Source organism: Castor canadensis, chromosome 4 (genome assembly GCF_047511655.1).
Source record: "Castor canadensis chromosome 4, mCasCan1.hap1v2, whole genome shotgun sequence".
Taxonomy (NCBI): domain Eukaryota; kingdom Metazoa; phylum Chordata; class Mammalia; order Rodentia; family Castoridae; genus Castor; species Castor canadensis.
The window spans coordinates 132,233,410-132,259,124 of NC_133389.1; the positions used below are offsets into that span (position 1 = coordinate 132,233,410).

The 25,715-nt window shown below is 34.2% G+C and overlaps 1 protein-coding gene across 1 annotated transcript in view; it reads right to left on the bottom strand.

The window, feature by feature from the left end:
* Cwc22 (CWC22 spliceosome associated protein homolog) overlaps positions 1-25,715 on the bottom strand; it is an 81,366-nt gene that overhangs the window by 43,968 nt on the left and 11,683 nt on the right. The window contains exons 2-8 of the mRNA XM_074071213.1: positions 16,696-16,839; positions 11,671-11,738; positions 11,375-11,485; positions 7,646-7,897; positions 4,187-4,315; positions 701-869; positions 301-354 (exon numbers count right to left, since the gene is read on the bottom strand). Coding sequence (XP_073927314.1) covers positions 301-354; positions 701-869; positions 4,187-4,315; positions 7,646-7,897; positions 11,375-11,485; positions 11,671-11,738; positions 16,696-16,722 — 810 coding nt within the window. The 5' untranslated portion in view covers positions 16,723-16,839. The remainder of the gene's footprint in view (positions 1-300; positions 355-700; positions 870-4,186; positions 4,316-7,645; positions 7,898-11,374; positions 11,486-11,670; positions 11,739-16,695; positions 16,840-25,715) is intronic.

Sequence of the window (25,715 nt, forward strand, 5' to 3'; positions counted from 1 at the left end):
GATACGAACCTTTGATTTTAAAAGCAAAAGGATTAGATTCTTTAGATAAATAATTTGAGGTCAAGTAGCCATATACAATATTAAGTTAAACCAATCTGAGAAAATACCTAAAAGTATTCTGATTTCTCATTATAGTAAAAAACTGTGCACATTTATTACAGTTTTTAAAATTAAAGTTTCATCCGAGGTAGTTACCTCAGTTTATAAATCAAAAACAAAACAGAAATGTATCACTGACCCAGTGGCATTAAGCCATACATGTGGCCACTACAGGAAAAGTTTTGAAGATAATTAACTTACCACATTTTGGTTAATAAGATGTGCCACAAATTTTGAGGCAGTAAGACAAAGTTGCTGAAAAGTGAAAGTAGAGACAAAGTCAATCCAAAAACTAAAGCCAATTTTCATGTGTCTGTAGGATCTATAGCCTTCTAACACACTCTTAAAATAAGTAACACACGAGGATAAACAGTGCCATTACTGGCTAAATAGTTTTAAGTCTACAGTTATAGTCATCACTTTTCTGGCTCATCTTTAGTGCCAGCCTGGGCTACATCTGAGGTAAACCTTAGTAAAATCCAGTTCTCATGAAGTAGTTTTTAAAAAGTATTCTAATGCAAAAATTAGCATTGTTTAATTTTGTTGATACTGGCTTATTGGTCTGTCCCTATGTGACAGCCCACAAGCCATTAATATATACCTTATCATTTCTTCGATAGCCTTTTCGAAAATTAAGAATTAACCTCTTGAGGATTAATTCTCCAATTTGTGGAAATTTTGAGTTGATAATTGCCACCAATGCTGCATAAACATGGGTGAAGATTGGAGAAGCACTCTGAGCTTGCAAAACAGACCTAGACAGCAGTCCTCTGTTTATAAAAGAATAAAAACAAGGAGTCAAAAATAATCAACTGAATTAGGAAAAATACTTAAAACCTAGTATTATTCCTCTATAAATAATCATAAAAGTGGGCTGGGAGTGTGGCTCAAATGGTAGCACACCTGCCTAGCAAGCACAAGTCCCTGAGTTCAAACCCTAGTACTAAAAACAAAAAGCAAAAAAAAAGAGTTTGAGGTCAGCCTGGGATATTACTGGCTGTTTGTCTCAACAAAATAATTGTAAAAGCCGAAGTAGGACTAAATTTTCACCACATTATCTAGAAAAAGGGTTACTCTTACTAATTAAAAAAAAAAGTTTTTAAGAAAACCAAACTTGAATTTGTGCTTCTGTATAACAGAATGAGATAATCCGGGTGTGGTGTGGTACACACCTATAATCCCAGCACCCAGGAGTTAGAAGCAAGAGGATTGTTTCAGGCCAGACCAGGCTACACAGTGAGTTTGAGGCAGCGTGGGTTACACAGGAAGACTCTGACTCAAAAATGGAACAAACAATAAACAGAATGAGGTATTATTACAATGTGGTTTTTAAAATTTATTCTCTAAATATAATTCCTCTTTTCTTCCTTCTATTATAACTTATCATAAATTTGAAGATTTTAAAGTTCATAAAAAATAATTTACCATTTTCAAAGAAGTGAATATAAAACTTGCTTATAAACTACAAAATTTAGACAACATACAGCTTCTACTATGGCTTCATCATTTATATAAAAACAATTTTGTAACTGAAAACAAATTAGGGTTATTTCTATCTGTAGGTCTAAGTCCAGTGAAATAAAAATGAAGATGTGGAATAATCCTACAAGAGAAAAAGACACAACCAAAGCACTTCAAGACTGATGCTATGTCACTGACAGGAAAATAAAAGGTACCTGAGAAGCCTATAGCTAACTTAGACTCAATGATGGAAAGCTGAAAGCTTCTCAGATCAGGAACAAAACAGGGATGCCCCCTCTTCATGACTTCTCTTCAACTACTAGAAATCTTAGACAGAATAATTAGGCAAGAAAAATAAATACAAGGCCTTCAAATCTGACTAAAAGAAGTTACAGTGTCTCTGTTGTACAATATAATCTCATATACAGAAAACCCTATGGACTCCACCAAAAAAAGGTTGGAGTAAATGAATTCAGTAAATTTGCTGGATACAAAACAATATTAAAAAACTGGTAGTGTTTTCATATTCCATATGCTAACAACAAATGATCTGAAAAAGAAATTTTTAAAAAACCTTATTTACAATAGTTATCAAAAGCGAAAAAAAGCAGTAACAAAAAGCCCTTAGGAAGAAGTAAAAGATGTGTACATTGAAAACTATGCCCCATTGATGAAAGATATTAAAGACACGAAAAAAATGGGAAGAGAGTCCATGTTCATGGACTGATATAATACTGTGAAGATATCTATACTACCCAAAGTGACCCTAGAAATTCAATGCAAACCCAATCAAATTTTCAATTACGTTTTACATGGAAACGGGAAAAAAAAAAGTCCTAAAATTCTTATTGAACCATAAAAGACCCCAATATAGCAAAAAAACAAAAAACAAAAAAAAAACCACAAGAAAAACTTTAGCGAACAGAACAAAGCCAGAGGCAAGACACTATCTGATTTTAAAATCTACTACAAAGCTATAGTACCATCAATAGATGGGATCAGGAAAACTAGACTCAAAGTGCAGAAGAAGAAAAGCAGATCCTGATCTCATACCACATATTTAAAAAATCAACTCATAATGGTTTAAAGACTTAAATGTAAGAATGGAAACCATAAAATTATTAGCGGGACTGCTCTGAGACACTGGTCTGGGTAATAAGTTTTTGGATATGACTCCAAAAACATAGGAAGCAAAAGCAAAAACAGATATTGGGATTGCATCTATCTAAAAAGCTTTTGCACAGGGAAGGAGAAAATCAACAGACTCAAACAATAACTTACTGAATGTTTGAAAATATCTGCAAGTGTACCTCTGCTAAGAGGGTTAATATCCAAAATATAAGGAACTTAAAATAGTCAATAGTCAACAGAAAAAGTAAAAACCTTAAAACCAATTTTAAAAACTGGCAAAGGACCAGAACAGACACTTTGCAAGAACACACACATAGCTAACAAGTATATGAAAAAAATGCTCAACCTCAACTACCATAAGAGAAATGCAAATTAAGACCCCAATGAAATATCATCTCACATCTGTAGAATGGCTGTTATATGAAAAAGACGAAAGTACTACTAAAGGTGTAGAAAAAAGGGAACACTGTACATTGCCAGTTGGAACATAGATTAGTTAGGTTAGTATGGAAAACAGTAAGGAGGTTCTCTGAAAAAATTAAATATAAAACGACCATATAAATCAGCAACCCCACTACCAGATATACATCCAAACACTATGTCAGATGTATCTCTACTCTCATATTCAATGTAGCATTATTCACCATAGCCTAAATGGGACAATCTGTGTCCATTGATAGACAACACAATGGAAACTTTAAGAAAGAAGGAAATTCTGTCATTTTTGACAATAAGGATAGATCTGGAGGATATTATGTTAAGAAATAAGTCAGACACAGAGACAAACAGCATGTGAATTCACTTGTATCTAAAAATTCTAAAACTTCTGAAAATCTAAAAAATCTAAAAATTCTGAGCTCACAGGAATAGAATAAAATGGTGGTTATCAGAGGATGGGGGTAGGGGAATAAAGGAGATACTGTCAACAGATACAAAATTTTGGTTAGACAAGAACAAATTCAAGAGCTCTATTGTATATCATGGAGGTTATAATTAATAGCATATACAGCTGAAAACTACAGTGTTCTCACTATAAAAAATGGTATTTGAGGTAATGCATATACATAAATAGGTCGATTTAACCATTCCACAAAGTACAACATATATCAAAACATCATGCTGTTCATCACAAATATATTATCTGTCAACTAAAAAATAAATTTAAGGAAATTAAATTGATTTGAGGTAGCATATTTTAATAGCCATCATTCCCCATAGACTTAAATTATTGGAGACATTTGGTAAACAAATGGTGAAAAAAATCATTAGGTGGTATCAAAGCTTCTCAAAAAGAAAGAACTCCATAAAACTGTTCACAGTGAGGTACTAGGTATTTCTTAGTAACCTACGTTTTTATAAGAACTACATTTCAAATAAACATTCTCAATTACCTTAAAAATGAGGAAGTATAATAAATCAAGATTACTGCTCATTGAGGTATCATGCTTCTTTGAAAAAATTATGAGATTCTACAAATAGAATGGCTAATACTTACCTTCCTCTAACTATATTTTCTTGAAGAAGCTCCTGAATAATAATCTTTATATTGGAAATGTTGACTTTGTTGATAAGACCATTGATTGACTTCTTTAGGGCCTCCCAGCTCATCCTTTGGTATGCTAAGCTAAACAGAATTGATTTTAACGAAGATTAAAACTTTGCCAACAATTATAAAAGAGCTACAGTAAAAACACAGTACTTAGTATTTTATTTTGAACATTATTTTCACAAAATGACTCTAAAATACAGAATGTATGATGCTTATAAGAATAAATAGATTACATTAAGCCAATTTGATTTACTATATATGTAATACTGAGGTACAAACCATTTCCCTTCAGTAACAGAAAGTAATTTAATATAAGAACATGCAAGGATGTTTTGTTCTCATGCCCCATGTGTATTGTGACTTAAACCATCTATTAGTCAGAATCGATACATGCTTACTTTGCATTATAACGCTTCATATGTCATTAATGGAAGACTTTTAAAATAACTTCAATTAAAAAAAAATTATAAGCATCCAAATGTCACCAAAGGAAATTCTTATTATGACTTTTCTTATAAAAGAAAACAACAAAATGTGTTCAACTATGATAAACAACATATGCTCATTTATATTTAGCTCTAGAAAGTCTAGTTATTTAATCTCTTAAACTGCCTGATGTTTCCATTTCTAAATAATTGAAATGATAATAATGAGCTAGAAAACAAAACACTTTGATGGAAAACAAATGTGATTTGAATAAAATGGAAATGTCAAAAAATAAAACAAAAATAGTACTAATTACATAAAAAAGTGAGTCACATAGAATCTTGAGGTTGAAATATTATTTTATGTATTTTAAAGACCACTTCTGTTAATGCAGTATTCCTACTACTGTAGCAGATGAATGTTAGATGGCTGAACTGTTTTTAACTTAGATTTTGGTATTTGGCCTCAGTGAGTTTCTTTATGGTGAACTTGATACTGTCTAATGTCTTTTAAATTTAAACATACAAAATTCTATGGTTTTTATAATTGTTTCTCTGTGGAATTTGATTTCAGCTGCAGGAACTCTCAACTTTTTTTCTTATACCTCTCTGGAAGTCTACTAAAGCCAGTGGACTTCTTGAAATATGTACAATACACAGGATTACAAAAGATATTGAAACAGTCTTCAAAACATGAAAAGAACATGTTTGATTACAGTATCCAAGAGCTTCTCAACACATTAAAGAAATAGCAGTAGGCCTAATAACATTATACATTATCAATAGAAAGAAATGTTAAATTTTATTTAGAGATTAATAAAAAGTCAAATGCAGTTTGTCCTCTTTACCCCCCAGCCACATGGGGTGGAATGATCTGAATTCTATTGTAGATAGATATTCTATGGACTTTTTGAAAGTCTATAGGTTAAAAATACCTGCTTGGAGTAGTATGCCAAGGTAGGGTGGTAAGAGCAGTGCTTAGAAGGTAAAAGTATTGTATCACTAACATTGTTTAAAACTGTAGGTAGACAGTGAAGATAAAAGGCAGACTGACTTGCCTTTATTTACTTTCTGTAGTAATGGGGGTCAAACCCAGGGCTTTGCTCATGCTAGGCAAGCTCTCTATCACTCTCTAGGTATCATACAACTAGCCCCTTACTGCCTGCGTCTAAGGTGGGCTACTCCCACTGTCCCACAACTCAAACTCTTTGATATGTTACCATCTCTAGAGAAATAACATCTGTGACTTAACATCTAGTCTAATAAATAAGATATTGCTGATATATAGCCATAATTTCTCCTGATCAAAAGACTATCAAGTTTGATAAGCCTAATAAGAATGCCTTCAATTCACTCAATAAAGTATCTATTTAAGGTGGTAACTACAGACTTCTCTTATAGACATTTATTTCTCCTTATGTCCTTTTCAGCCTATGAACAACCTTCTGTATATAAAATTATCCTCCAGGAATCTGCTTAAAATTGCATATATTGCTGACTCTCTTCTTGCCTACTTTACTTTCAAGGAAGCAAGACTGAGATTAACAATGTTTCTGGTTTTTATAGTTAGGACAAAGTGCTTCGGGTTGGATTTGAGAAAGAATACTTCTCACTAATGCTGTCACTTATGCCTACTGTAAAAAGAGAACACTGGGATGATCATGAAGTACCCACTAACAGAAGCCACCTCTAAATTTGTTCTCAATAAAACACTCCAAATATCACTACCAAGCCCAAGAATGACACAGAAAGAAAAACTTTTTGTCTGGAATTCCATGTCATCTAATGTCCCTTTCTACTTGGGATACTTGTAAATTTATTTCAAATCTTTAGCTTATTTTGCATTTCATTTCTATTTAAATTAATTCTTGAAACAATCTAAACTTCATTTATAAAAGTTCTCAAATACTTTCAATTTACCATTGAAACACCGATGAAGTGGGGCAGGGTGCCAAAAATCTGTAATCCCAGCACTCCAGAGAGTGAGATGAGAGAACAGTGAATGGAGACTAACCTGGGCAACATGAGAACCCTGTCTCCATATCTAAACAAAACAAAAACCCATGAAAAGATGTGAGAATAATCCTCCTTGTCTCATCTCAAATCTGTTTTTCTTAAAGTGTAGCTACTTTCTATCCCAATTTTAATTTTTTTACTACCTACCTGGCAACTGAGTTACCACCATTCAATCTGGACCACACTTTTCCTAGTTATCATCTCAATCCACTAGAGAAAAAGCCTTTGATAATTTAGTTGCAATTTCCCAAACAGTTTCTCCCCACCCCAATTACTTTGAAAAGGGAAGATACTTTCAATATGAATGTTCAATTTTGCTTGTTTTACAGTAGCAAAAAGGTAGGCTAAAATGTTACAGTCCAGAGAAAAAGGAAAAAGAAAATTACCATTTCAGTTTTTTACATTAAAATAGGGTTGGCAAATTATATAGATGATCATATCTATCCTAGATGATTATGAAGCCTCTACTAATAGAAGCCATCTCCAAATTCCTTTTCAAATGTAGCCCGCCACCTCTTTTTGTAAATACTGGGAGACATGACACCTACTTATTTATGTATTATCTATGACTGTTTTCACACTACAATGGTGCAGTTAAGTGGCTTCAACACAGCCAGAATGAGCCACAGCCTAAAATAGTTCTAATGTGGCCTTTGACAGAAAAACTGTGCTAACCTCTGGTTTAGAACTGGAAAGGAGCCATTTTTTACATCTAAAATATTGATAGCAGTCTTAGCTATGTATAAAACATGTACACCATCATGTTTTTGAAATTCATTTGTGCAAAACAAAATTTAAAAAGAAATGAGTCAATGTCAGGGCAAGTATTACACAGCACTCCAATGGAGTGTCTAAAGAAGAACAGAGGTCTCTAAATTTGAGGTCTCTATCATTGTAGACAAGTGTACATGATGTATTTACAATGAGGATGTTATTGCCTCGTAGACTTAATATATCAACATGCCTGTTTTTGTCTGTAATCTGTTCTTGCATCATCCTGAGCTTTGCAGGAGGAATATATGCTCCACCAGTACGAGTAAGGAGAGGATCCAGCTCATCTTTCTTCTTTTTTGCAGCAGGTTCGTCCTGAGAACTCTGGGCTACTGAAGATTCTGGGCTTCTTCTCCCAGGAGATGGAGATTTCCGGGATCTTTTCCAATCCGTATCTTTTTCTCTGTCTCGTTCTCTTTCTCTGCGTATTTCTCGGTCTCTGCTTCTATAACATTAATTTTTTTAGTGAAGAGAAAAGACATCATAAAATCATTCTTACAATGAACTATATACCAAATGGGTGAGAACATAAGTGAGTCCTCCAAATTCAGACTTTGCAAAGTGGTTTAGGATGGTGAGGTAGTGTTTCATGGAAAAAAAAGGAACTTATGTTAGGACTCAATGGCTTTACAGAATTCAGCCTGGGAGCTGGGGAGGAAGATGGAGGATGGAGGATGGAGGATGGCATTCTGCAACTAGTACAAGAGGGAATAATTAGTGAAAAAGCATGGTAGTGAAGTCAGAATGAGTAAATCAGGAAACAATAAAGAATCATGTATGACAGATGCTGGAAAGATGAACTTGAGTAAAGACTGTGAAATCTTAAAAGACAACCAATAGATTTTAAGTTTTTATACTAAAGATAATGGGGGATCATTAAAAGTTTCTAAGAGAGTGACATGATAATAATGCTTAAAAGAAGACAAATGGGCCCATGATATATATGATAAAAGTACATAAATGAGTTACCGGAGTTTATTTCCAATGGCAATTTTAGTTGTAAGAGTGCTATAAAATATAGTATTTGAAAATGTTTCTTGACAGAATTGACATTTTTATTAGAAATCTCAACAGATCATGGTTGAGACGATGTGAAAAATATTTTTCTAGTCATATTTACTCATCCCTTTAATGAAGCTGATTATCCTTTCTTAAACTAACCCTTTCAAACAATGATGATATTGTTCTCTGAAACTATCAAGAACTATTGGAAAGGAAGTCCTCACTTTTTGCTATCTTTTCCTAGATAACAGTTTGTCCACTTAGATATTTTTATACATTGTTTTGAAAACTCTGATCATTCTGCTCATGCTTTGCACAAGAAGGAATAATTATATAGACAAAATAAATGAAAGTAAGTTTCATATTAACACTGCATCACTAGAAACCTATGGATTTTGGCAAAATCTAAAGGGTAAGTTAACAAAGACATGTTTTAAAATATAATAATTCCCCTTACATGGATAGAGAAAAGCAGTTACTTGCCCAAGCAGCTGTGAAGGGATAATTTGGAAACTGAAGAATAAGAGACCTGAGTGACTGTCAATGAGAACAGACTCTGTACACTAAGACACAGTGAACAGAGGAGAAAAAAGTGGCCCCAAGTATAATCCCCAACTAGTCATAAAGGCACATACTCCAACTTTTACCCACTGATTTGTAAAAGTAGCTATAACAAGCAGTTACTGACACTGGTTATGATTCTTCTGAAAACATCAGATGAGACAGCTAGCTGTCTGACAAAAATCACATCCCCACAATTACTGTGTTTGCTCTTGTATAGTGCAGAAGGAATATTATAGTTAGAGTCTAATTAGAAGCATTTGTTGTTAAATGTTTCTGGACTATTAGCCTTTATGTTCTACATAATACCTATTCTGCATGCTTCATGATGTGAATCACATGAGACTTACACTCCTACACTGGACCAAAAATTGTATTGAAGTAGTACAGTTAGGGATTGTGAAAAAACCAGTGTTGGAGTCAGAATTGAGATCAATCTACAAATCTCAGGTTAATCACCTCAAACCCATTTTCTTACTTGTAAATAATTATTTAGCTTATATGAGTTTTGATAGTATGGAGAAAAGTATGCAAAATGCTTAGCTTACCCTTTGAGTGGTAGTAATTGTTTTTATAAAGGTGTCATTAAGGCAACAGCTGATGAGTCTGGCTTTTGGTGACTAATTTAATCTGACATTTTAAGATTAGTTATATATTAGAATGTACTGAGGAGGAAATTTTTTCTGTAGATAATAGAAAAATAGAAACATGTACTTAGCTCCAAACCACAGAAGAATTTAATTACACCAGTGAGAGGATTAGTTTTGGTGGTAGTGGGGTATATAAGGTAAGAAATATCAAAAAAGGACTTTAGTGAGCAATAAAATATGGGGAACAAGTTATTCAAACTGGGTGATTAATAAAAGCAAAGAGGAAAATCAGAATAGCTGGTTTTATGAAAAATGATAAAGATCAATTCCTACAAAGGGACAATGGAAATTGTTGGAGAGAAACAGAACTTAAAGAGACAGACTACAGCTTCTTCATAGAATACAAAAATAACAGAATTTGTTAGTTTTGTCAGATTAATTAAACGTACAATCAAGGGCTAGAGGTGTGGCTCAGGTGGCAGAGACAGCACTTGTTTAGCAAGTGTGAGGCCCTGAGTTCAAACCACAAAGCCACTACCCAAGGAAAAAACAAAATGAAACAAAACCAAAATACATACATATGTATGTATGTATGTACTTTAGGAAATTTGAATTCTTCTAATATTTACTATGATATTCAACATGCCATTGGTTCATTGCTAATCATTAGCTTAAAACCAGGTATGTGGAAAAAAATACACATTAAAAATTATAATTTTCTGCATATTTACTATGCTTAGACATGGTGGTAGGACCGATTTTAAACTTAAAACATCAGACAAAACACGTCATCACATTAATTTCAAAGACAAGGAAATTGGGATTCAGCAGGAAGTTAGTAGGATACTTTACCAAATGAGTGTAATTTTTAGTAACTAAAGTCTGAACTCTAATCTGTATGGATGTGAAATCTATTCTCTTTTAGCTATGCAACACTGCTTCATGAAAAAGGTTAAATTATGGACATTCCAAAGCCAATTACAAGCAAGTAGTAAATTGTCTGCATCATTTCTTCTCTTGTAAACATGGACACATGCAAGTTAACAAAGTACTATCCATATGGTGATTACGGTTTAAAGCAGCTGGGAATATTTTCATCTCCTGTAGAATTCTAGTTAACCTCTTTCCCCTACACTAAGCATCCCCAGCTATTTCCTTTATAGTTTCCATTACTTCTAGCTGGGGATTTCTTTCTGCAGATGCCTTAAGTAAACTTTTTATCCATTACATGCTTTATCTTGAGCAAATATAGAGCCCTTTAGTAAGATTTCTAAAGGGAACTCTAAAATGTTGGCTCTTGTAGATACTATTGACTAGAACAACTGGGCAACCAGGTTCTCCAGAAGAGTCAAGTAAAACTCATTTACATTTACAGAGAAAAAAAAAAACACCTACAAACGAGCAGCTTCATAATATAAATTTCTTTCATTTTGTAAACAATCTCCAAAAATAAAAGTCTCATAAAGCAACCTGTCAGTAACATACTGAATAAAAGCTTGGGCACTAGGTCAACAAGTCTAGTCTTTCTGCTGATAGCTTTCAAGATTACAAATAAATTACTAAACTTCTCTAGGCCTCAGTTTCTTCAGCTGTTAAAACAGGCATAACAGTATCTACTTCACAAATTTATAGCATTAAGGAGTGAATTAACACCTAGGAATATCCAATTGATGCTAGTTGCTATTTGTGTTGTGTTAATTACAAAAAGTAAAGAAAAAGAAAATTTAAGCAAATGTAACCTTTCTGTAATTAAAATTCCCAATACTCACCGTGATTCCATGCTGCCATCATAAGAATGTCCTCTCCTTGAACGCTCATAGTCTGACCTGCTGTAATCAAAGTAATCTCTCTCCCGGGGGGATCTTTCTTGTTCTGCATACCTAACATATAAAATAAGAAAATAAAAGCTGTAAATTGGAAACAACTATGTTATAAATACTTAGGAAAGTCATGTAATGACTAATTGGTAATGCTAAAGCAACTAAGTGACTGAACAAACATCCTGTCAAATTGTTTTTAACAAACGGCCATTTAAATTGTACTCAGAACATATAAAACAATTTACCTGTCTTCTGGAGAGGAGCTCCTCTGATATGAATTATAGTTTTCCCTTCTGTCATGACCAGAAGAATGCTGTCACAAGGAAAAAAAAAGAGGGAACATTTAAAAAATTATTTATATTTACAAATATATAGGACTAAATGCCATGGCTCAAGTGGCAGAGTGTCTACCTAGCAAACATGAGACCCTGAGTTCCAATTTCAACCCCAGTACAAAACAAAGTATTTCAGAAAGTTGGAACCGCTTTAGCCATTATTTCAAAAAATTTTTAACCTTAACAATAATTCATGTAACCTAAACAATTTATAAGATAAAACAAAAACTTTAAGTCATTCCAAATAAGTGCCTGTGGCAGGTAGCTATTTTTACTATAGACCAAATACTTCTTTTTAACTGGAAAAAAAAAAACAAAATCAAGGTAGAATAGGGTAATTCTCAAATCTCTGATTCCTGTGTGTAAGTTATAAATTGATAGGACAGCATTTCTGTATTGGGCTCCTTTAGGTGAAAAATAAGACCAAGGCCAGAAGTTTTTTAGCAAGTGCTCATGTTTAAGTTAATGTTTAAGTTTTACAACAATGCACTTACCTCTTACCTCCTTTGGATTATTAAAAAAACCACACATTTAAATCTACATACAATAAACAGGTAGGAAAAACTGACTCTAACATATTTATCAAATACATTTTTGCTTTCAACCACCATTTGAGTGTCTGATATGTATGGTGCTATGCTAAGGCTTTAGGAATTTAAAAAACAAACATGACTCTTAAGATACAAATCATATGCCATACAGATCATATGCCTAGTCCCCTAAAAAAGAACCAACATACAAGCCAGGCATGATGGTTCATGCCTGTAATCCCAGCTATGTGGGAAGCAAAGTAGGAAGATCATGCTCCAAAACATACCAGTGCAAAAATGAGACAATGTCTGAAATATAACTTAAAGCAAAAAGGGCTGGAGATGTGGCTCAAGTGGTAGAACCTTGAGTTTAAACTCCTAATACTGACACACAGACACACAGACACACACACACACACACACACACACACACACACACAAACACAACAACAGATTCAACATACAAATAAGTAACTTCATGTAACCTAAGAATGACAATCATGATATAAGACAGATCTGAGCCATCTAGTTCAAGCACATATTCTAATTTAGAACTACTAATACATTAAAAGAAATCAAAATATTTACTTCTACATATAAGTAAACAAATGTATAAAGCTAGTCAGTGACATTGACAAGCTATTATTTTAAGAATTCAAATAATTTTAATTAACCCTTCTCAAGAAAGAAAAGCATTTGTTAAAGTACTTTAATCTTGGCATATAAAAAATAAATCAAACAATGAGTAACTTTTTCTGCACACTTGCATGCTTGCTTCCTTAATGAGAAAAAGACACATTTAAAAATAGAAACTTATTCTGAATAGAAACGTAAACAATTTCTACTGTTTTTATGGTTATCTAATCAACAGCAGTTAATTCTAACATTACACAAACTGCCCAACAGTCTCACAAACTATTCAATTTTTTCAATAATGTTCACTAATTACACTAATCTAAGTAGGTAAATACGTATTTAAAATCTAAAATATGAAGTAGCTATAGTTTGGTTGTTATTTTACACTAAATGCAACCATCTTAAAAATCTGGTTTCTAAGTCTTCTGATCTTTGACAAACCACTCTTTGGTGTATATCTGAAGGAGTGTAAATCAGTACACCAGAGAGATACCTGCATACCCATGGTTACTGCAGCTCTATTCACAATAGCCAAACTGTGGAATCAGTAGAGTTGCTCAACACCTGATGAATGGGTAAATATGTATATGTACACATCCACGTGAGTGTATATATATACACACATATGCAAACATATTCATACACTCACAGAAAGTTACTCAGCCTTAAGGAAAAATGAAATTATGTCATCTGCAGGAAAATGGATAGAACTAGAGATCATAATGCTAAGCGAGCTCAAAGGGCCAAATATTGCATAATTCTCACTCATTTGTGGAACCTAGACCTAAAATGATGATAGTAATAATGGAACATGTTTGTAAATGGTGCATTGTTGGGGAGAATCAGTGGGAGAAGGAAAGGAAAGAATACTGAGGGATGAAGAGGTTCGAAGTACATATACACTACATTATGTTACATACATATGTTACATGAAGGTAGCATAATGAAACTCACAGACACTGTCTGAAAAAGACAGGAAGAGAAAGGGGAAAAATAGAAATATAATGGAAAGTGTGAAACTGTCTGAAGTACACTGCATAAATCTGGTTTTTAATATATACTATAAAGTTTTTTAAAATATCACTTAGCGACACAATGAAGAAGAATTGATTAATATGCTTGACATAGTTTTCTATAAATCTATTCATCAAGATCAAGCCATTCAGCTCAATGATAATATAAAATACATGGACATTTATTGCAAGACATAGTCTTTACTGAATAGACTTAAAGGATACAAATGATAGGAATGACCCTCAAGGAGTTTATGGTCTTCACATTTAGTAGGCAGCCCTGTTTAGTGTGTTTAGTAGGACAGAGAAGCTTATAAAGATTTGCATAATTAAAAAAAAATCAGATCGTATGTCCCAGAAAAAGCTAGAGAGAGGAGGAATCAGGTAACAATAAAACTGTACTACCTACTTTTTCTTTTACAAAGCAGGACAATTATTTTGACTACATCAAGGAGAGGGCTACAATTCTACGTTAATGATTTTTAACACATCTCTGCAACATCTATTGTGAATGAGAGGAAGAAACCAGAAGCACTGAAGTTGTGAATCAGAAGGATTTCATAAATATGATCAAGTACAAATGACTGGCACACAGAATAAGTGCTAACAGGAGATTGTGAGTAGGGCACAATCCCTGTAATATAGCACTGAGCAATTATAAGACTTGAATTCAGCTTTGGTGGATTATAGTATTTCATTAAGTTAAAAATCATTTTGGGGTATCCAAGTATTAAGAACATGAATTTCCCTTATAAAGTTTAGATAAGTCAGTACAACAGTTATACATAATATAGTCAAAATTACGTTTAAAATTCTCCAAATTGTTCATTAAGCAAAACAAATATGATGACACTGTGCAATCACCACAGTCTCTAAACAGTACAGAGAAAGTACTATGAGATGGCCAGTGGAACAGGGTATTAATGCTTGAGTTCAGTGGCTCTGAGCATCCACTAGGCTCAGGAAAGAAATCTTCAGAGGGGAGAGAAAGGGCTGGAGGAGGTGGAGAGCTTGCTTCTAGTTAAATAAAGAAGCTGGCCAGTTCTGTTCAGTCAATGTGAAGGGCATGCTGAACTGAAGTATGAAGAGTCCCTTCCAATCTGAGATGATTCCACAAAAGACCCATCAGGACCACAAGAGGGACACCCCTGAAGAAGTAGCAGGAAGCAGATTATGATGTTTCTCTCTCATAAAAGGTCAGTCTAAAGATCTGAGTGCTCTCCGCTAACAACTCACTCAAAAGTCAGTTGTGTTCAAGTCTTCTTTCTCTTACTATACCCACCTCCTAACAAAGCCTGCCACCTACTGGGCCCTCAATAAATTCACTGTTTAAGTAACAAAGGACCAATGACTAAAAGAGGCAGATTTCAGATCAACAGATGAAGAATCTACTATCAAATGGAAACAGCTTATGAGAAAGATTCCCCTTTCAAAGAAGATATGCAAGCAAAGGATGGATGTACCTACCAGGAAGGCCAGATAATGTCATCTCACACCCCCAAAAATGGAAAATATGGCAGCAGGTGCAGTTTTGATACACACTTACAAAGCACCAGGCGTTGTCCTTACTACTTGGTCAAGGAGCTTGCAGTCTACTAGTTCACTTTAAAGAAGGGATACAGAGCTGTTGGAGAGGAAGAGAAAATGCCTATACTTATAATTAAATAAAAATAGTCCTTCCCTTTACTGAATCTAAGGACCAAGAAGTGATGTGCTGGCTTGTATATCTGTGCAGCTGAAATGAAAAAGAAGTTGAATGATTTGCTCTGTGAATACCACTCACAGGCAGAACAGTTTTGAAAGCACATGAGTCCTGTCACAGCTGGACTTCCCTTCTCATAACCTAATCCAGTCACACTAAACTCTGCCTTTTCACTTGATGTCCCCACTTTCTGGTAGTCTTCTCCAGATATCTGAGTGGCCAACTCTTGTCTCCTGTGTCTCTGCTTAAATAGCTACCTTCCTCTCCAATGGGCTCTACACTCACTTCCCTACTACAAACTGCAACCCTCAGTGTTACTGACACCCCTTACCCTATCTTATCTCTTTTCTCCACAGCACAAAGTCTAATGCTTAACACCCTAACATACTATATAGCTTACTTAGGTACCAAGTTTACAATTTATTTCCTGTCTCCTCACACTAGAATGTAAATTCCATGGGAATAAAGATTTGTTTTTGTTTGCTATTTTGCTCAAAATGCTTTAAAAGTCATTGCAACATAGTAAGAATTCAGTATGTAATTGATGAATAAAAGAATATCTAACATAAAGTACAGCATATAATAAAGAAACCATCTATGCATATGAAATATGCAGTAGGAAGCTCACACTGCAGATAGACACATAAGAACCTAGACCAATAGAAGGAGATACCTGCCTTCCATGTCACACTTACTCAGGAAAGCATGCCCCTAGAGGGGAATAATGGCAGAATTTCATGTACCATTTGTTATTTATTTTCTATTACATTTGCCTTCTCACATGATTTGTGGAGGCACCGATGTGTACATGCATGTAAGTACACATACACACACACACACACACACAGAAATACATTCTGTATCTTCTCTCAACAACCTTCTGCACATAATTATTCTCAACAAGCCAAGTATCTACCTTTGAAACTGAATGAAGTTAGAATTATGTATGATGTGACTCTATTTTCTGATTCTAATGATATAAATGCACTGTTTTTAAAGGATAGGTCATTAGTTGACTATAAGCTTATATCTATCATAAGTTTCAAACACTTACTTTCATATGTGCCACACTGCTTTTCATTTTCTGTTACCAACTGATTCAATAAATCAATGACTCCCCAAGGTGTTCCAAATAATAAGTACTCAAAAGTCTGGTTGGAATTCCTTGAAAATTACCTTTTCTGCCTTCAAATATCACCTATAAGATACAACAAAGAAAGCTTTGTTAACACTGACAGAAGGTATGTGAAATAATGATCTATTGCTCCCACATAATGGACATTTGACCACCTCAATTTTCTTAATCAATAAACACAAACATAATCAACAATCCAACAAAAAACTTATAAATCCTTAAATGGTTCCATAAAAACTAACACATTTTAGTTAAAAAGAAGAACGACTCCATAAGCATTAGAGCTTTATTCTAATGACTGAGAGAAACAAAAGTTAATTTAAAAGCAAAGGTCTTACATAACACTTTTATTGAAAATGCTCTCAGTAAAGGAGACACAGTATTGTAATATTGTAAGAATGAGCTCATTGTAATAGGAGACAAGACAAGATGATGGAGGAGTAGAAAGCAATAGAAAGTCTGGAACACAGAGAAAAGCAAAAGAGAACAGTGAAAACCACAAAAGAGGGACAAAACAACTAACAAATACAGTGAAACAGAAAGGTGACAGAGTAAATTAACAAAAATTTTGCAGCTCCAACCTCTCAGCTTGGGGGTAAGTGGTTACAAAACGCCCACCCCAAGCTCTCTCTCATACTATTATCTCCTGTACCTAGCTCCCCTTCTATCTTCCTACTTTCCTCTCTTCTCCACGCCCATTTCTTATATTTCTCATTCGAATGTTAAACAACCAGATCATCCCTCTAGGAACAGGAGTTTTGCTTCCATATAACCTCAGTGGGGAGACAGATAAGGATTCTAATTGTTTCTTATTCATTCAAATATGTGGATTATTGCTGAACTGTTGACCTTATAACTGCAGTAGTTTCTCTTCTTAAGTGAGGAAGTAAAACAAAAACTTAGCTCAACAAGTGTGCAAATCACACCATAAAAATTTAAATATGAAAAACTAAGCAATGTCTCTCTCCCCTTCAAAATCTCAAAAAACTGAATTCAAAGATGAGTTGGCTAAAATGTCTGCTAGAGAATTCAAAAGCCTACTGTTAAAAATGATCCGTGACTCCAGAGAGGATTAAAATAAATAAACAAATGAAGTTAGGAAATCAATCCAAGGTTTGGACAAGAAAGTCAAACATGGAAGAGAAATTCAGCAAAAAAATGGAAATCATGAAAAAAAAAAGTAGAAATGTTAGAAATGAAAACCTCAATAAATCAACTAAAACCAAGGTGGATAATATTAACAGCAGACAAGACCAAAAATATTAGAGATGGAGCATGAGATCAAGGAGATACTGCACACAGGCAACTACAAAAAAAAAAAAAAAGTATACCTATGATTACAACATACAAGAACTCTGGGACACAATCAAAAGACCAAACCTAGGAATTCATAGGGAGGAAGAAACTGAAATTCAAACTCAAGGCATAAGAAACATATTCAATGAAATCATATCAGAAAATTTCTCAACTCTATGTAATGATATAAACATCTATGTACAGGAAGCATTTTGAACTCCAAATAGACATGACCAGAAAAGAACAACCCCATGTCACATAACTAAAATGCCAAAGTTAGAGAACAAAGAAAGGACACTGAAAGCTGTAAGAGAAAAATGCCAACTTGCATACAAGGGTAAACACATAAGAATCACTTCCGACCTCTAAGCAAAAATACTATACCAGGAGAGCATGGAGCAGTATAATCCAAGCTCTGAAAGAGAATTAATTGCCATCCAAGAATGCTATATTCAACAAAGTTATCCTTTAGTCTTGATGGAGAAATAAAGACCTTCTAAGATAAGTTTAAATAAAGTGGTTCATGTCCGCCACGCCTGCATTACAGAAGATAACTCAATGGAATATTTCACACAGAAGAGAAAGAAAAGCAATCACAAACATAAGAGGTCAGGAAAGAATAAAACTCAAAAGGAAATTGATGAACCGATGAGAGCTAGGGAAGTATCAAGTATGATCAACTCAGTAAACCAGCAAAAATGAACAACGCTAAAAGGAAAGAACAATCAACAGGACACTCAACCTGGATGTTGGGGGATGCAGGGGAGCAACAGAAACACAGGAATACAATAAATTCTTCTCAATTATAACCCTAAATGTAAACAGACTTAACTGTCCAATCAAAAGACACAGATTGTCTGATTAGATCAAAAATCAAGATCCACAATCTGTTGTCTGTAAGAAACATACATCAAAACCAAAGACACACACAAACTAAAAGTGAAAGGTTGGAAAAAGATATACAAGGCACGTGGAAATCAAAAGCAAGCAGAAGTAGCTATTCTTATATCAGACAAAGCAGATCTTAAGCAAAAATCAGGCAGGAGAGATAAAGGTCTACATACTAAAACATACATACTAATAAAGGGGAGTGATCCAGCAAGGAGATATAACAATCTGAATATGTATCTGAACTTTGGTGCCCCCAACTTCATAAAACGAACACTTCTGAGCATAAAGGAAGAGACAGGTCCTGATACAATAGCGGGAAATCTCAACACCCCAGTCCCATCAATAGTAAGAACATTCAGACAAAAAAAAAAAAAAAATTAACAGATATCCTACGACTAAACAATACCATAAATGAAATATTATTTATAGAGTATTCCATCCTATAGCATCAGATTCCACTTTTTTTTGGTAACAATCCATGGAACTTTCTCCAAAACAGATCATATCCTGGGTCATAAAGAAAATCTCAACAAATACAGAAAAACTGAAGTAATCTCACATATCCTAATAGACAATAATAAAATAAAACTAGAAATCAATGGTAAGGAAAACCACAAAAACCATTCAAACTCACAGAGATTGAACAACATACTTCGGAATGTTCAAAGGGTCATTGAAGAAATTCGGAAAGAAATTAATTCCTAAATTCATAGAACAAATCAATGAAACAAAAACTTGGTTCTTTGAAAAAAATAAACAAGCCCAACAAACCTTTAGCCAAATTAAGTAAAAGAAGGGGAAGGCTCACATTAATAAAATCAGAGCTGAAAAAGGCATTATTATAATAGATAACAATGAAATTCAGAAGATTACATGGGAATATTTTGAAAACCCATATTCTAGCAATCTAGACAACCAAGAAGAAAAAGATAAATTTCTTAATATATATGACCCATCAAAATTGAACTAAATGGACATAAATAACAAACAAGTAATGAGATTGAAATAGTTATAAAGAACCTCCCAATAAAGAAAAGATGGATTCACTGATGAATTCTACCAGATCTTTAAAGAAGATCTAACATCAATGCTCTTCAAACTATTCCAAAAAGTACAAACTCATTCTATGAAGCCAGTATTGCCCTAATATCAAACCAGGTAAAGATACATTTCCACCCCCACCCCAGAAAACAAGAAAGAAAGGTCAATATCCCTGATGAACACAGATGCAAAAATCTTCAGTAGAATACTTGTAAACCAAATCCAACAACACATCAAAACGATATACACCATGATCAAATAAGTTTCATTCCAGGGAAATAAAGATGGTACAACATACATATAAATCAATAAACATAATACAACACATAAACAGAATCAAGGACAAAAAACACATCATCACCATTTCAATAAATGTAGAAAAAGCCTTCCACAAAGTCAACATCCTTTCATGATAAAAACTCTAAAGAACAACAACAACAACAACAAAAGTAAAAAGACAAAAACAACAAAAAGATAAAATAAAAGCTCTAAAGAAACTGGAAACAGAAGGAACATACCTCAACATTATAAAGGCTATATAGGACAAACCTGTAGCCAACATCATACTACATGGGGAAAAACTGAAACCATTTCCTCTAAAAGCAGAGAAAAGGGTGTCCACTATTCCCCAATATATTATTGGAATTCCTAGCCAGAGCAGTAAGGCAGTAGAGAGAAAGAAAAGGGATTCAAATAGAGAAGGAAAGTATATCCCTATTTGCAGATGCTATGATCTTATTTCTAAAAGACACTTAAAACTCCACCAAAAACCCCTTAGACCTATCTTGAACACTTTCAGCAAAGTAGCAGGATATAAAAATCAATAGATAAAAAAACTAGCATTTCTATGCACAAACAATGAATAGTCTGAGAAAAAAATCAGGAAAACAATATCATTCATAAAAGCATGAAAAAAATTAAAATACCTAGGAATAAATTTAACCAAGGAAGTGAAAGATCTGTATCACAAAAACTATAAACCATCAAAGAAAGAAACCAAAGACAACATTAAAAGATGGAAGGACATCACATACCCATGAATCGGCAGAATTCACATTGTGAGAACGGCTATACTATTGAAAGCCATCTATATGGTCAATGCAATCCCTGTCAAAATTCCAATCATATTCTTCACAGAGATAGAAAAATCAATCCTAAAGTTGGAGGACAAAAGAGCTCTTTAATATCCAAAGCAATCCTCAGGAAAAAGACCGATGCTAGAGGTATCACAATACCTGACTTCAAACTATATATACAGCCATGGTAATAAAACCAGCATGGTACTGGCAAAAAAACAGACATGAAGATCAATGGAACAGAACAGAATGCCAAAATACAAACCTGCACAGCTACAGCCATTTGATTTTTGACAAAGAAGCCCAAAACATGCACTGAAAATAGAAACTCTTCAACAAATGGTACTAGGAAAATTGTATATTCACCTGTACAAGACTGAAGCTACATTCCAGTCTTTTACCTTGTACCAGTATCAATTCAACGTGGATCAAAGATCTTAATTTAACATGTGAAACTACTATAGGAAAGAATAGGGAATACATTGGAACATATAAGCATAGTTAATAACTTCCTGTTTACAACTCCAATAGCTCAGCAATTAAGAGAAAGGCTTGACAAATGGGACTGCATCAAACTAAAAGCTTCTTCATAGCATAGGAAACAGTTACTAGACTGAAGAGACAGCCTACAGAATGGGAAAATATTTTTGCAAGCTATACATTTGCAAGGGATTAAAAAAACAATATACATGGAGCTCAAAAAACTAACCCACAAAGAATAACAAACTCAATAGATAATGGGGCAAATGAACTCAACAAACAATTCTCAAAGGAAATACAAAGGGTCAATAAATACAGGAAGAAATGTTCAATGCCCTTGGCCCTAGAGGAAATGCAAATCAAAAAAATATTGAAATTTTACCTCACTCCAGTCAGAATGGCTATCCGTAACACAACAACAAATGTTGTCAAGGATGCAGGGGAAAAAGGAACCCTTATCCACTGTTGGTGGGAATTAAAACTAGTGGAATCATTAAGGAAAATAGTATAAAGGTTCTTCAAAAAACTAAAAACAAACCTACCACATGATCCAGCAATACCATTTCTGGGCATATACCCAAAGGAACGTAAGCCAGAATACAAGAGAGCCATTTGTACACCCAAGTTTTTTGCAGTACAATTCGTAACAGTCAAGGTTTCGAAGCAATCCAGTTGCCCTACGCCTGATGAATCAAGTAACACAAAGGAGTATTATTTATCCATAGAGAAGAATGAAATATTTTTTGCAGGTAAGTGGATGGAAATGGAAATCATTATGCTAAATGAAGTAAGCCAGGCTCAGGACAAATGTCACATGTTTTCCCCTCATATGTGGAAACTAGACCTAAAAGATAAATGTATACATAAATATACATTTGAGACTTTTATGATCTCATATACTCATATATATTATCTTATACATATGTAGAATGAGAGAACATGATTGTAATAGTGAGTCTGTCTGAGGGAAATACAGGGAGGTGGGAGAGGAAAAGAGAATGAGATAATGAATAATAACGAAATACATTGCATCTGTGTATGAACACAGTATAATGTAATATACCTAATGTTGAACAGCAGAGTTGATAGAGAAAAAAGTAATAGAGAGGGCTAATCTGATTAAAGCATGATATATACATGTGTAAAATATCAGGGAAAATCCTCTTGATCAATCAATACACGGGTAAACAGGTCCTGTCTGGGTGTGGGTACCCACAGGGAGGGTGGTAAATAAACAGAAAAGGTAAAGGAGGGTGAAAATGGTTTATGTACTTTCTATTTGAGTACGAAAATAGAACAGTGAAACCTGCTGGAACTGTTCTAAGAAGGGGGTGGGGGGACGAGGGAGAGTGATGAATGGGGTGACTCTAATTAAGATACATTGTAAGCATATATGTAAATGTCACAATGAAACTCTCCTGTACAACTAACATATACTAATATGTGGAGAGTAGAGCATGAGAAGCCTATGAGAACTTGACATGAGCACAGCTTCCAGCTGCAGAAGGGAGTGAGAGCAAAATGCAGCACAGCTGCTTTGAGTAAGAATAAGGATGTTTACACCATGACCTTCAGACAGGAACAGAACAAGTAACTGCAGAAAGAAGCAATCACAGGTTCCCCCTGGGAACTGTTGCTATGCTGACTTCGGTATCCCACTTCCTTGTTTGTCACTGTATATAATATACCCGCTGGAGGTGGTCGAGGCTGTTGTGTGTCTCCACCAGAGTACCCAGCCTACGTGATCCCAGCTTTTTGCATGTTTGTCTTTCGTCCTTTCTCAATCTCCTGTCACTCTCAGTTAGGTTCCTAGGATGACCTCCTGCAGGTCGAGAGATTAATAAAAATGTAAATAAAAATGAACTGAGGAAACACTCAGAAAAGAAACTTTATTAGAAAATAAAAGAATTAAAAGATGCAGAAAATAGAGAGGAAAAAAAACTACTCAGTACCAAAATAAATGAATATAACTAGGAAAAGGATTTTTGAACACAACAGAGAGTATTACAGATTATCTGATCTAATTCCTTCTTTTTAAAGATGAGACTACTGATGGGGGGGAGAGGGAGGGGGCAGGGGAGGGGAGAGGGATGAAATGGCACAAACAACATATGTACATATGAGAATACTGAAAATCATATAAATCATTTCAGCATCCTCAATCATAATACTAGTTAGCAGTGGACCTGTAACTAGAAAAGGCAGCCTAAGGATATCTAGTTTTCTTTTCTAGACTACTATTTTCTAGAACACTATTAAGTGATGTATAGCTGCTATCATTTATGTGGATATATGTAAGTTAACTAAGTAGTCTCTACTACAATGGTTAGCATGGAATCAAGCTTAGTAATAGCAATATACACAATTCTTTTACAAACTTACCAATTATGAAATACTGTTGCAATGTAATGTGGCCATTTATGTATCTGCAGTTAAATAGACCAACCGCCTAACTTTATATAAAAGAATATAAGAATCCACCTAAAGCTTCTTCCTTTCATTTCATTAATTAATACTGCAGTGGTGTGCAAAGTTTAGTCTTCTTTTTTTGGCTGGCAAGATATCCTGGAATGTTCTTCTTCTTTACCTTTTTTAAAGGAGCTGTTCTGATCCCAAACTTAGCAACCAAATAAAGACCAGTCCATCTGTGACCTTGTTATGCCTATGCCCATCACATTATTGTTTGAACCCAGCTTCAGTGTTTGAAGAATTTCAGAGTAACTTTTCCTACTACATTTTGTACTCAAACAACTGAGAAAGTCTCAGAATAACTTGTGTAAAACACTTCATAGAATCAGATTTTATGGTAGTAGTAGGGAGAAGAAGAGACATGCCACCTTTCTTAAATATCCTATTCTGATATACTACAAGAGTTGTAGCCTTAATAAACCTGTATTAATAAGGCAAATTATAAAAATAAACATTTCTATGAGGAAAGAGGAGTTTATGGGCCAGAGAGCTTCAGATATATAATTATACTTTTTTTCTATAATAATCTAAATAAAAAGGTAGTGGACAGTCTATGTGGCACCTTTGCAAATTTTCAAAAACAGATACCTGGACCTCTACATCAGAAACGGCTATGCAGTTCCTACTGACCCACTCTTTATAAAATTACACAGCAACCTGGACGTCCTGAGAATGAACAAAAACACACTGATTTTAGAGAGGAAACTCTGGGAAAAATAACTGAGTTACTGTCATTATTATGGCTTAGCCTGGAGGCAAGCTCAAGTTTATACCAGGTGTGGACACTAAAACTCTTACAGAAAACTACAGTCATCTTCTTTTGAAGAACAAAAAGAATAGAGTTTGAGGTATCCACAACTGCTGGAAAGAAGGGGGAATCCTGGACAGTAGTGGATCAAAAAAAGGAAGGCTCACATGCAGAGTATGAACTCTCTCCAACTCTCTTGCTACCTCTGAACCAATACCTGTATAAGGCAAATTCCAGCTGAACTAACATTTGAAGGGCAGCTCAACACACTAGAGTTAGCAATTTAAGTCCAAACATGTCAACTGCCTGAAAACTCACCAATCCTCAGAGGAATGTAACAGAACCCAAAGTCCCCTAACATAAAAGTAACAACATTCAGGATTCAATTATAGTAACTTAACTTCTAAAAAAAAAAAAAAAAAAGTGGCCCTATCTTAAGGGAAAAAACAATGGAGAACCAATGCTGAGATGACCCAAACATGGATGAGTATGTGAGTTTTTTAAAGTGTGGTTTTTAAAACAGGGAAAGATGCAACAGAAAAAAAAAAAAAGCCAAAATAACTTTTAGAAGGTCTGAAAATTTCAGCAAGGAGAAATACTAAGAATAGGATCAAACAGAAATTCCAGGATTTCATCTTATATATAAGATGAAAAATTCAGTGGATATACTTAACAGAAAATTGAAGATAAAAGAAAGTCAGTGGACTTAAAGATAATCAATAGAAAATAATCAACCTAAAGAAACGAGACACAATTTAAACAAAGAGTGTCAGGAACATGTGAGATGATACGACCAAAATATATATGTAACAGAAGTCCAAGAAGAAAAAGAAAGAATAAGATAAGAAAATATTTCAAGAAATACTAGCAAAAATTTGGTGGAAAGATAAAAATTTACAGATTCAAAAGGCTCAGGCAGAGGATATATACCTTACTCA